Raw genomic sequence first — 13,856 nt, 5'->3', positions numbered from 1 at the left:
TCTATTAAAATTATGATACCGAGTATTGATATTAGGATTTTCAAACACGACACAATTTTGCACTTAGTGAATGATTTCTATTATATTTAGATTTAGATTGATACTTAACAAGGAATAAATAATATGCGGTATTCATCATTTCATAGAACATTGTTAAATGAAAAAAACTCAAATTTCTTTTTTCCTAACATTTCTATTGTTCATTGATTTTATAGGGTGCAGTGATGATTCCGAAGATGTTTTATGTTGATTTTTGACACGAAATTTATCGTTTCGCAACTTTGGTAGATTCGTCCGCGAATCAATAATTTGAAGTATTAGTCGAAAAAATTAACAATAATAACCCAATTTAACGCATGGCTGGTATGCTTTAAAAGATTTTTAAAAGAAAAAAATCATTGGACTTAAAAGTTACTTTTTTTTAACTAAACATGCTAAAAAAAAATTACTTTTTTTTATGTCTTTATGAACTTAAAAGTTTGTTCATGTTGAGGAGTATGGTTGACCGTATTACTGCAAATATATATCAAGGTGATATTTATGCAAATAGTAGTTGACTCCAGGTATATATCAATGTGACTATATTATTAATTACGAAAAAAATCACTGATTCACATTTGTTTCTTTTGCTAACAATGTATCATAACATTTCCGGATCAAAGAAGATTGTTTTCTGAATGGGTTCTAGGTGTTGGCGATGAAGAAATTGAAGATGACAACGACGATGCTTTAGACCTTGACATTCAATCAGATTTATTTATTCCAAATTCAGGTGATCCTATTGCTTCTATCGTTGAAAGCACTTATACCCAACTTTTACAAAACATAAACGATATAACGTATTTCAAAAATAGAGTTATACTAGCTCCTAAAAATTCAATAGTCGATGCAATAAATGATTATATGTTGAATTTAATTCCTGGTGAAGAAAAAACATATTTGAAATATGATACTCCGCTCACACAAAATGTAGACGGTCAAACAGTGGATGATGTTCATACTCCCGAATTTTTGAACACGATTTCTACATCGGGACTTCCAAATCACAAGTTGAGACTTAAAGGTGGAGTTCCAGTTATGTTATTAAGGAATTTGAATAAAAAATTAGGACTATGCAATGAAACAAGACTTATTATTACGAGATTGAGAAAACGTGCTTTTGAAGGAAAAATTATTTCATGAAGTAATTTCAACGGACGTGAGAATTCCTTTTAAATTTCAACGGAGACAATTTCCTATAATGATTTCTTTTGAGGACTATTAATAAGAGTCAGGGACAATCTTTAAAGCATGTTGGGATATATCTTCCGTCGCCTATGTTTTCACATGGTCAGTTGTATCTTGCAATTTCAAGAATTACTTATAGAAAAGGATTAAAAATATTGATCATCGATGACGACGGTGAAGATACGACTAAGACTTCGAATGTAGTTTATAAGGAAGTCTTCCGTAATATAACATAATTTTCTTTGTATGAATATTTATCCAAAATTATTGTTGAACTATCGTTTAATGTTACTCAACTTTTTTCATATACCTTACATTATTGGAATTATCATATTTTATTTAATTATTATATATCTTACAACTAATCAGACTCGTGCACCGCACGGGTCGATGTTCTAGTTAGTATAAACCTCAACCTCAAATAGATGCAAATACCATCTTTTAGGTCTATCCATTCTCACAATATCTCTTTCCATTTGATCGATTAGAGGCTTACAAGAGTTGATTTACTCGAGGTTAATATTGTTAGAAGTCTCACATTGACTAGATATGACATAGATAACTTTTATAAGTGTAGTGGTTAAGTATAGACCTCCCAAATTCTAATAAATATTATTACATATAGTTCAATTGCTTTTGTCATTATTTAAGTATCGTCTCTCTAATCTTCCATGGTAGCGAGTGAATGCAAAATGAAGGAGGGGCCACAGCCCATGCCACACCCTTGGATCCGTCCTTGATTTCATCATGTCTTAGATAAATATTATCATTTCTATTTTTTTTACATGGACGAAATGATAAAATTATTATAAATTCACGTTTAAGTGAAGAAGTTGAGATTCAAACCTCAATTATAATATCCCTAACAATTTTGACATTTTTCTACTAATTGAGTTAGGACTTGTGAATCACTTCTAACTTATTTTATAGCTATCCGAAATATTATTAAAGGAGTTGAATTCTAAATTCTCAATTCTCTACATTTGTATGAGTATAAATGTATAATCACTAAACTGGTTAAAATGCACATTCTCAATTCTCTCCTAATAATAGGTGTAATAAATCAGGGGAGGTATGTACAAAAAAATAATAAAAAATCAGGGGTGGTAATGATTAATGAAGGAGTATGGGGCAATAAAAGCAACACAAAATCTGCATTTTCTTGAATTTTGTGGGGCATGCAATTTTTTTACATCATGTGTATTTGGTCTACTGGATCGTTTAATCTGGTTCAAGCTTCCTTCCGATCGTAGTTGTGAAAATCGAACTGTGGTTCTTCCTATCAAGTCAAGCGTCAATTACTATTGGATCAACTAACGATTGATGTCATACATGTATTTCTTCTACACAACAAAAATATAAAAAAATACTGATAGCATTAGTTTTAGTTTGTGCGATAAAAAGTAAAAATAGTAAGTAATCTTTATGTTAGTCAAAGTTATAGCCGCTGGTATCGTTGGACTTTGCACATTATATAAATCATCACAAGAAGGGTTGGTATGTCTCACAAAAACATACTCCACCATATATTCCATTCACAAGGACTAATCATTATTTGAACTTATTGTTCCTCATATAAGTCATAAGCTCTAAAATGGGTGTTTGGTTTTGGAGGCTAATTCTTCTTTCTCTTGCTGGAATTATCTTCTCTCCTAAACATTGTGTATCTCAAAAAGGTAATAGTAATGTATTTTGTTTAGCTCTCTTTTGGTTATAACTTATAACTAATTGCAGCAAGTTAAGATTGTCAAATTGGTAACAATAATTTTAATAACTAATATGGATGAATGCATAACTATTTTGCTTAATGAGAAGAAAGCAAGAAAATCTAAAATTTATATCCAAAATGGGCCTAAGCGTAAGCCGGGCCAAATCTTGTTTTTAACCTATCGAAACCAATTTATTTGAACTTATTTAATGACTTAAACACTTATGAAACTGTTTGAAAGAACTTATAAAAATAACTCATAACATGTTCATGAGTTGTTTTCAGCTTATCTTTATAAGCACTTTCAGATAATTTGTAAAAAACAGCTTATATCATATACAAAACAATTTACTATAACACTACATAGGAAACTATTTTGTTTACTAGTATAGTAAATATAAAACTAATTAAAATCCTGATTAATACAGAAACAGGTAGAAAATACAAGTTTATGCAAGATGCAACTTCAGCACCAAGAACATCCTACTATGACTACATCATAATTGGTGGCGGCACCGCAGGGTGTCCATTGGCGGCGACACTGTCACAAAATCACAATGTTTTGATGCTTGAGCGTGGTGGATCACCTTATGGGAACCCAAACATAACAAATTTAAGTGCATTTGGTGATCCATTATCTGATACCTCTCTTTCCTCTCCTGCTCAACGATTTATTTCTGAAGATGGTGTCATCAATTCAAGAGCTCGTGTTCTTGGTGGTGGAAGCTGCATTAATGCTGGATTCTATACTCGTGCAAGCCGTCGCTACGTAAGGTAACAAAAAAATAAACTACAGTTCTTGTTCTTAATATAATTAAGAGAAAATTTATTTTTTAATTCATCGAGAATCTAATATATACATATATGCGGGCCTCTATTTTTTTGGGCCTAAAACAATTACATGGTAGTGAGTCTCTAAAAAAATAAAGAGGTTGGTTTAAAAAATAAAAATAGTAGTGGATTTCAATTTGAAGTCTTATTTGTGTGGGCAATTCAAGAGCTCGTGTCATCAAAATAAAACTTCAAATTGAAATCCACTGCTATTTTTATAAACTATTTGTGTTTTTTCATTAAGAAGTTCATTTTTAACTTTCGTCCAGACCAGGCCTCCAAATAGTCAGGACTAGCACCAGTGTATAATATAAACGAAATGCATTAAATTTTCAATGAATTTAAAAAATAAATTGTCTCCAGTATTAAGAACCGGAGAGAGTATTACACAATCTATACTTCATATTTTTGTGTGCATTGGTTGATGTTTTCAGAGAAACTGGTTGGGAAGAAAAATTGGTGAATGAATCATATAAATGGGTGGAGAGGGTGGTGGTGTTCCGGCCTCCTGTGCTGCAATTTCAATCAGCAGTTAGGGATGGATTGTTGGAAGCAGGGGTATTGCCTTACAATGGCTATACTTTTGATCATATTTATGGGACTAAGGTTGGAGGTACAATCTTTGACCAAAATGGTCATAGACATACTGCAGCTGATCTTTTGGAATATGCTAACTCCGATGGAATTACTCTTCTTTTGCATGCCACTGTTTATAGGATCTTGTTTACTAAAGGTTTTCATCCTAATCCTTAATTAATTCATCATATTATTCATTTCATGCATCAAAAGAGTCGATTATCATTGGATCGAGATCAGATGGTTAAGATTTCAATGCATATTTTAATTTTAAAATCTAAAATTCTAAGCTTGAAATTTACATCTTCTGATCAATATCCAATGATCACCACCGGCGTGAATACATTCATTGTCAACTGCAACAAATCCTTGAAATCACTTTAGAAGTAAATATTTGAAGAAAAAAACTTTTTTTTTATATCGTCTGGATGTATACTCTTATATAAAAACATAATTTTTTACTATTTTTTTGTTCAAGAAACCATTAGGCTAGAAATTCACCTCTTGGGGTGAATAAGTGGGAGATCCCGATTCCCGAATTCGAACTCTGACACCTACATATATAAAATACGATATCCATATATAATTGAGTTATGGGATAATTTATTTTGGTGGTTTGGTCCAATTAATGATATTTTGTGAATGCATTGTGCATGATATGAAACAGAGAGATCAAATTCAAGGCCAGTTGCATATGGAGTTGTATTCAAGGATGCTCATGGGTTAGAACATAGGGCATATCTGAAACAGGGGACTAAGAGTGAGATCATAGTTTCAGCTGGTGCACTAGGTAGCCCACAACTTCTAATGTTGAGTGGAATTGGACCAACCCATCATCTTAGGGAACACAATATTGATGTAGTATTGGATCAACCTTTGGTAGGACGGGGAATGAAAGATAATCCGATGAACGCTGTTTTTATCCCGTCTCCTACCCCCACAGAAGTATCCCTCATCCAAGTCGTTGGTATTACCAACTTCGGCAGCTACATTGAAGCCGCAAGTGGTGAAAACTTCAACCGTGATTCTCAACAAAACTTTGGAATGTTTTCTCCAAAGGTACGTGCATCTTAAAATTTAAATTAGATCTATATATTTTTATGGACTGTCCTACCGTGACACGTGTGAATGCGTGATCCAAGCTCCAAATTTTTTTTTAAGTAAAAGTTTGATGTAACAAAATTAATTAATTTTAATTGGTCACAAATTACAAATGCAGATTGGTCAGTTTTCAAAGTTGCCACCAAAGCAAAGGACCCCAGAAGCCCTAGCAAAAGCAATAGAAAAGATGGAGAGCCTACAAGAAGAAGCTTTCCAGGGTGGATTCATTCTAGAAAAAATAAATGGTCCAATTTCAAAGGGTCATTTGGAACTTAGAAACACTGATCCAAATGAAAACCCTTTGGTAACATTTAACTATTTCCAAGACCCAAGAGACTTAGAAAAATGCATACAAGGCATTAGAATCATTGAAAAAATAATCGATTCAAAGGCTTTTTCTCCATTTAAATACAATAACATGTCAGCTTCTAGTCTAATTAACATGACTGCAAATAGGACTTCAATTTCTTTGGCACAATTTTGTAGAGACACTGTGATGACTATATGGCATTATCATGGTGGTTGCCAAGTTGGTAGGGTTGTCGATCGCAATTATAAGGTTCTTGGCGTCGATGCATTGCGCGTAATCGATGGTTCTACTTTTAATTATTCTCCTGGAACTAATCCTCAAGCTACTGTTATGATGCTTGGAAGGTAAATTATATAGTTAGTATATTCATATTACATTGTTGAAATTGCTACTTTATATGAAGAATTTAAATATCTTATGGTACTTGATTTTTTTATTAATTTGGTCTGCAGGTATATGGGAGTTAAAATATTGCAGGAGAGGCTTGTTGCTGATGAAACTAAATAAAATTGTATAAATTAATTTATTATATGGTTTTTTTTTCTCTATTTGATGTTCATCAATTGGGGTTAAGTCACTGAGAAAATCCACTCTATATTTAGATTATATCAAATTGTTACTCCAAAATCAATGCAATATTGTACCTTTGTTCAATTGAATATCAAACAATTAATGAACCAAATAAAATTGTATGAATTAATTTATTATATGTTTTTTTCCCCTCTATTTTATGTTCATAAATTGGTGTCTACTCTACTCATGGAGAAAACCCCTTCAAGGATATCCGATAAAATTGGAACGATATAGAGAAAATTAGCATAGTCCCGTGCAAGAATGACGCGCACAAATCGAGAAATCGTCTAAATTTTTTAAGCAGTTTTTGTTCAACCGATTCTCAAAAGTTATAAACTCAATACTCCAAACAATTTTTCAACTCTTTAAGAATTTAAGCAACTATAATCTTTGAATTTTTTTTTTAATAAATTTTTGAATCCTAGTCCAGAGTTCGGTCGCGAGGTAAGTAAAGTCTGGCCAAGAAATTGTTCCACCCAGAAATCAAACTCGGGTTCTCCCGAAATTCGTCCTTTTTGGTGAAACTCATTAACCACTTGAGCCAAATGACTTGATGAATTCTATTTTAAATCAACAACGTCTTGCAAAAATTAAATGTATTTACTTTATTTTACTGAAAATAAATTTTCAATAACATTTATTATTATAATTTAATAAATGGTTTTGTTTCGAACAATAAAATGTAAATAAGACTAAAATAATTTTGATAAAATATTATTATTTTTTAAACAATAAAGTCCCACTTTATAGTCCATTTTAATTCACGTTTAGTTTTAGATTGATCCTAAAATATTGTAACTATCTCTTTTTCTTCATCAAGGACTGAGACTCTACTTCGAGCTTATATGTCCCCTCTCTCCTTCACTAGAAGGACTCGAGTATGTTATTCTATCTTTTACCTCTCACTTCATGCATCAATTAACTTGAGCGTTGAAATGTTTATTAATATTTTCAACTTCAACAACAACCACATAGATGCGATGAGCTCGGCGTCAATAAATTTTATCAATATCTATATAAATATTTTTATTTATTTTTGGATCTAAAAATGCACGAGACGAGGGTAGTCAAAAACAGTATCTTGCGCTGCACTCGTGGGGTCAATAAACAAAAGCCATATTACGTGTATAGCGAGGGAATATAAATCATCACAATTAAATATCAGATTTTGTTGTTATTTTGCCAACGTGAAGCTCGTGGCTGCTACAAATAATATTTTTTCAATTGTTAGGAACTCAATTAAACTCATCTCAATTAAAAACATTATAATTTGATGAAATTAAAAAATTATATTGGAGAAGGGGTTGTGGAAAGACTCAAAAAAGCAAAAGTTAAAAGAGGTATTTTAAAATACCTCAATTAATAAGATTGGATTAGTGAGAAAATACAGTCTGCCGGGACGTCGAACTTGGATTAGTGATGTTCGGAAAAACAATTCCAACCATCTCAACCACATGACCCCAACAAACATTTACTCACAAAAATTCTATATGTACTGAAAAGGCAAGTGACTTTGGCCACTATCCTGCATTTGATCAATCTTGTGTACTGCAACTTGCCACGTGTCCTTTTCTTAAGTGTGAATGTTGGTAAAAAAGAGGGCTAAAGCCCAAAATTACATCAATAAAATTCGAACTCATAACCTTATTGATTTTAAACTTTGGATCAAGTATTAGTAAAAAAAAAAAAAAGAACAATAAGAACAATTTGGATCAAGTAATTAGAATTCCTAATTAAAAATTAAACTATGTAAATTAAGACAAAAATGATGATAATTAAAAGTGAAATCTCAATTGATAGAACTGTATTATATACGTAAAAGTTAAAATTTAATCGCAAAATTTTCCACTTATCAGAAGAATTTTTATCAAATATTCCCTCTAATCCCTTATATAAGAAATTTTTTGTTTTCTAGATTCATAGAATGATTCATGTATTTGGTCTATTTTTTAGACCAAATACATCAATCATTCCATGAATCTAAAAAAAAAAAAAATTTCTTATATTAAAGACCGGATGAGGAAGTAAGCAAATTAAGTCACGCTTAAGTTTAAGCAAGTCACACCCAAACTAGCTCACTCCAAGTCAATATTGCACTTAATTAATTTTTCAGTCTTGAATTGCATGCTATCGAATTTTCAAATAAATAAATGTAGGTAGCATCAATCCACATTAAAATTAAATAGGAATCAATCAGCCTCGGTCTAAAGGGACCAGCCTCAGCCATGTCTATTTTGCTTAATTTTTCATTGTTCCCTTACGAAAGCAAAGCATAGTATATAATATATTAATCCAAGACTTCAATTAATATAAAACTTATCGTCAAAGAATATATACCAATATGAAATGCAAATGCCTAAGATATGTCCAATTAAATGGCGTACTAGTATTTTGTTGTCTTTTATTCACTTCACCTAAAGAAAAAGATTTGGCAAGTGATTAAGGGTTTTAACATTGTACTAGTCACTAAGCCATAAATAAATAATAAACTGGGAAGCATGGAACACGAGTACGGGTATCATGAGGGTCCCTGCACATGATTTAAAGTCGAACAGCCCTAAGATAATGTAATGCCACAGTATAATATATATATATATATATATATATATATATATATATATATATATATTATATGGGTTTTGCTAACGTACACCCACTTGTTTTTTAGAAGGTGTGTATTAGCAAGTCATAACTAAAAAGTGGTAACATACACTTTGAGGTGCATGTTGCTAAAACACTCATTCTAAAAAATAAGTGGGTGTACGTTAGCAACTCCTATAAGCATTTGCTAGAATACACCCACTAATTTTTTAGAAGGTGTGTTTTAGCAACTAAGAACTAAAAAGTGATTAAATACACCCTAAGGTGTACGTTGCTAATGCACACCTTCATAAAAATGGGTGGGTGTGTTATAGCAAATCCCTATATATATATATATATATATATATATATATATTAACCGATCCTAATTATACTCAGTAGGTTTTTGGTCGATTTTGCCCAAAAAATTATTAAATTGATAAAAAAATATAATGCTAAATATATTCATATGGAAATTTGTTTCGAAAATTATGCTTTCAATTTTTAAAAATGTAAAAACGTTTTGTCAAAAAAATAAATTAAAAAGTTATCCTACCACGATTAATTTTGTCTTTTATTATCCATTTTGGTATATATTCAGTTTGTTTGGGTGTCGGGCTATACCGATGATGGGTAACGGGCCGGTTATTACGAGTTACATTGAAATTTCGTTACTATATATATCTAAAATTCTATTGATCCAAAAAATTACATTCGTCAAATCGTTCAAAATTCCGTATACAAGACAACAAAAGCTAGAATAACTGAATGAAACAAATAGGGTGATATGCAATTATTTTGTTTCAAATATTTAGATATAAAGACAATAATAAATCAAGTAGATAAGAAGGATAAATTAAAATAAATTTAGAATATTAAAATATTTTTCGGACCTTCTTCTTCAACATATTATAAGTTTGTAAAATATTACTGTATAATGTTTCTCTCTTATATCAAAATTGGAATATAACAAGAGATTGAGAGAGAGGGGGGAAAAACTAATGTACATCTTAATGGCTGTTAATCAATTTTAGTTACTAAGAAATAGATTTTTAAAAACCTGCATTTATCTGTATCCAACTGTTCATGACTGATTTTTTACAACAACCAACACGAGATTCGACCAACACTCAACTAAATGCTTCGATGTATTATCGATTTTAATCGGGGTCAAGTGTTAATATACATCCCTTCATATTATTTTGTTGGTGTAGTCGTTAAATTTGTTTCTTCTGGCCATTCAAAAACATTAATATGGCCCTTACAACAGTGCATGCATGTGGTAGCTGTTTAAGAATTTGAGATTCAATATTTTTTATTATGTTAATAGACACTTTTTATATTCATTGGTTAAATTAAGAAGACAATCATTCAATCACCATATATGTATGTCCGGACCGGATCACGTGTTTAACAAATCTAAATCACTGATTGTTTTAGAGGAATTAATAAAATACTCCGATTAATTTGTAATAAAATAGAAAAATCGAGGTAATCCATTAAAATTAAACTTACATATAATTGTGAGATTCAGGGTTCGAATTCGGAACACAATGTCCGACCTAATAATTTCGATATTTTTGTCAGTTGAGCTATGACTTATGAGACGATAGATTTGTATTTTATATATTCTAGATGATAAAAAAAATATAAAAATATAAAATACTATATTGTTGAATTTTTTTGTTTTGGGGTTTTCACCCTCTGGTTCCTCGGGGAAGGGGGTCTGGTAGTCCAGAGTTCGGTGCGAGTTCTGGCATCAAGTGGTTCCAGTCCCCTCCCAAATGCAGTTGTGGGGATCGAACCGTGATTCTCCCTACCAAGTTCAGCGTCAATCACCATTGAACCAAACTATATTGTTGAATTTGTTTAGACATATTAAACTCTTGAAAAAACTAAAAATAAATTAAGGGAAATAAGATTTAAGTATAGAAAAATAAAACCACTTCTAATGTTTTGTTTTTGAACAACTTCTAATGTTAAAATTATAAAAAGGAATGACGTGTAATTTGGTAAAAAAAATGCATTTCTCAAAACTCAAGCCTCAAGGTATTGTTTGGTTTTTGTGAAAGTGAAAGGATGGGAAGTAAGAAAAATTTATAGGAAATGAGCTTCTTTCATTTGGTTTATTGTCGGAGAGAAAGGAAATAAAGCTTAATCAGCCGGATCGCCGAATTGGATTAAGTGCAGTTATTTATCATGAAGTCAAGCTGCATTCAGCAGCCTATGGCCGTCTGATTGTAATTTAACGGCACAGATTTTGCTGCAGTTTTAATTTTTTAAAACATTAAAAAACTAACTTTAAAATCTAACTTTTTGATCAAAATTGGACATTTCGGGTATCGCCGACTGCAAGCAGTCAAGACTGTCGACTGCACTCAATTGTATCCTGTGGGTCGCACACCTCTAAAATCTTTCCCACCTAAATTGAGTAGAAAGCATAAAATGGAAAGAGGAGTGCTAGCAACACACTCTTTAACAAACACACTCTAACACACTCTCTTCTATTGGTTAAAATTTATATGGGTCCCATAAAAGTTATATGGGTCCACATTTTTTTATGGGACCCATGTGAATTTCAACCAATAAAAAAGAGTGTGTTGGAGTGTGTTTGTTAAAGAGTGTGTTGCTAGCATTATTCAAATGGAAAAGCAATTTGATAAAATTACAGAAATGCCCTCGTTTTGTAACAAACTTTCCACAACACATATGCACTATTTTTTTAGAGGTGGAGGAGCCTATACTTAGAGCTGTCAAATGGGTTGGTCCGATCCAACCTGACCCGGTGGATCAAACAAAATAAATTGGCTAGATTTGTCTGGCCAAATTATTATTAGATTATGCATTATCAAGTCGGCCCGGTCCATGTGGACTAATGAGCCAGCTCGACCCATTTCATATTATTTTTTCTTGTTTATTCAATATTTTTCATGTCATTTTGATGTATTAATTCCTCATAATTATCAATTTTATAAAGATATTATTTGATGCAAATGTAAATATTTAGTAGTATTCAGTATTTTTCTTTTGTATTAATCCTTTAGTTTTTAGAGAAAGTGGCACCGTTAATTAAAAGTTCAGCTATAAGGTAAATAAAGTCTGAAAAAAAAATTATTTATATTAGAAATTAAATTCCGATTCTCCCGAATAATTTATTTTAAGAATTTTTATTAACCAATTGAGTCTAATGTATGGATTAATATTAGGAGAGAAAAACAACACTATATATATAGTTAAGGACGAACATAACCATTTTTGTTTATAAAAAAAGAGAGAATAAGCATATATAATAGATATTTTGTCCGACTTAGTCATTGTTACAAGAGGTACTCTATCCATATCGGTAGGATAAGTACATGTAGTACTCAACCAATTGTAAGCCAACAAACATTATCGAACTATACAATCAATCGGATTAACACAACATTCATAAAAGAAGCATGGTGAACTGATCTTTTTTGACATCAACCACTTCCACAAAACTAATTAAATCTTATCAAATATACTTCATTTGCTTCCACCGCTTTCATTACGTGAACGTCATAACACCCAAAGAAACGCATGCCAAACCAATAGCACACTCGTTATACTTTGCTTTCATTTCCTATACATAGTTAGGAAGAAGGACGCCAACTGTGATGACATAATTGCTGACGATACCTTTATCAAACCAAACCACCGGCAAATCTTTGAAAGTACATCCCAAACAAACGGACAAGAAGCAAAATTAATTTAAAAATGAATTTAGGTCAAATTTTGTGTTTGAATACATTAATATAAAGATGAATTGAACAATATATTCAAATATAAAAAATCAATTATAAATTAAAATTAATTCTAATGACAATTAATTATACTTTAGAGCAACCAAACTCAGAAGCAAGTCAAGCAAACTATACACTTATGAAATCAATTTTAGCTCTTTAGAAAGAAAAAAAATCAAACATTAGATATGTCATTTTTCAAAAAATTATATTACTCCGCTAGTAATTCTTTTTAAACCATTAAATTAAGATCGGATGATACATATAATTCTAACTTTGTGAGTGCATCTATAGGAGAGAAATAAATAACGGGAAAAGATAGGTAGGTACCTACGTAGTATATCTCGGTGGAGATTTGGATTATCTCCAATTTTCTCTCATGTTTCTTAATCTAAGAGTTGATTTTTTTTCCTTCTTATTCTTTATAATCTACCAACCTTTAAATTAAGAAAAATGAGAAAAAACATGAGAGAAAATTGAAGAGATCCAAATCCCTGGGTGGCTGTATAACACAAAATGGCAATAAGTGGTAAATAAAGAGAAAAAGAAAGGTTACTTAAGGTAGTACAAGTAGAAAATATGGTTGTTTCACCCTCACTCACTTCTTTGTATTCGTCGCGGAAACTCACAAACTCCGCATTTTATATTTTTTGTTCGTTCCAATTTCAATTACCACACAAGCAGCTGGCTTTTGTTGTTGGTGGGCTGCTTCATTTTATTAATTAGTACGTAATAATATTTTTATTTTTTTTATAGTATATAGTATTTATTTATTTATTTATTTATTAATTTATATGCACCGTCAGTCTAAAGTTATTTTGCACATGCATCAAATAATGTACCGACACATCATGTATGGTAATTAAAAACACATGATGTGTCACATTCATTAAATGATTTGGCAACGCATCATTGGATGTATGTGTAAAAAATATTTACACCGACGGTGCACATCAATTAAACTCATACGTAAAGAATTTAATTTATATGCACCGTCAGTCTAAAGTTATTTTGCACATGCATCAAATAATGTACCGACACATCATGTATGGTAATTAAAAACACATGATGTGTCACATTCATTAAATGATTTGGCAACGCATCATTGGATGTATGTGTAAAAAATATTTACACCGACGGTGCACATCAATTAAAGTCATATATAAATACACCCAAAGTTCCACAA

At 31.2% G+C, this 13,856-nt stretch overlaps 1 protein-coding gene and 1 non-coding gene across 2 annotated transcripts; both read left to right on the top strand.

Moving 5' to 3' along the window:
* The first annotated feature begins 2,748 nt into the window (after positions 1–2,748).
* On the top strand, positions 2,749–6,460 carry LOC123909058 (protein HOTHEAD-like). Its single transcript, XM_045959834.1, has 6 exons — positions 2,749–2,903; positions 3,364–3,709; positions 4,201–4,499; positions 5,010–5,401; positions 5,562–6,097; positions 6,206–6,460. The coding sequence occupies exons 1-6, from the start codon at positions 2,822–2,824 to the stop codon at positions 6,258–6,260; spliced, it is 1,710 nt and encodes a 569-aa protein (XP_045815790.1). The 5' UTR covers positions 2,749–2,821; the 3' UTR covers positions 6,261–6,460.
* A 60-nt stretch (positions 6,461–6,520) lies between these two features.
* On the top strand, positions 6,521–6,623 carry LOC123911975. Its single transcript, XR_006810833.1, has one exon. It is a non-coding gene; the product is annotated as a U6 spliceosomal RNA (small nuclear RNA).
* Positions 6,624–13,856: the final 7,233 nt, after the last annotated feature.

This window comes from Trifolium pratense, linkage group LG2, assembly GCF_020283565.1.
Source record: "Trifolium pratense cultivar HEN17-A07 linkage group LG2, ARS_RC_1.1, whole genome shotgun sequence".
Classification (NCBI taxonomy): Eukaryota; Viridiplantae; Streptophyta; class Magnoliopsida; order Fabales; family Fabaceae; genus Trifolium; species Trifolium pratense.
This window is presented reverse-complemented; position numbering and strand designations above follow the sequence as displayed.

Excerpts from the sequence above, each read along its gene's own strand:
- LOC123909058 (XM_045959834.1), top strand. The coding sequence starts at position 2,822 with ATGGGTGTTTGGTTTTGGAGGCTAATTCTTCTTTCTCTTGCTGGAATT. Across the intron at positions 2,904-3,363 it reads ACATTGTGTATCTCAAAAAG|AAACAGGTAGAAAATACAAG; the intron begins GTAATAGTAATG and ends TGATTAATACAG. Across the intron at positions 5,402-5,561 it reads TTGGAATGTTTTCTCCAAAG|ATTGGTCAGTTTTCAAAGTT; the intron begins GTACGTGCATCT and ends TTACAAATGCAG.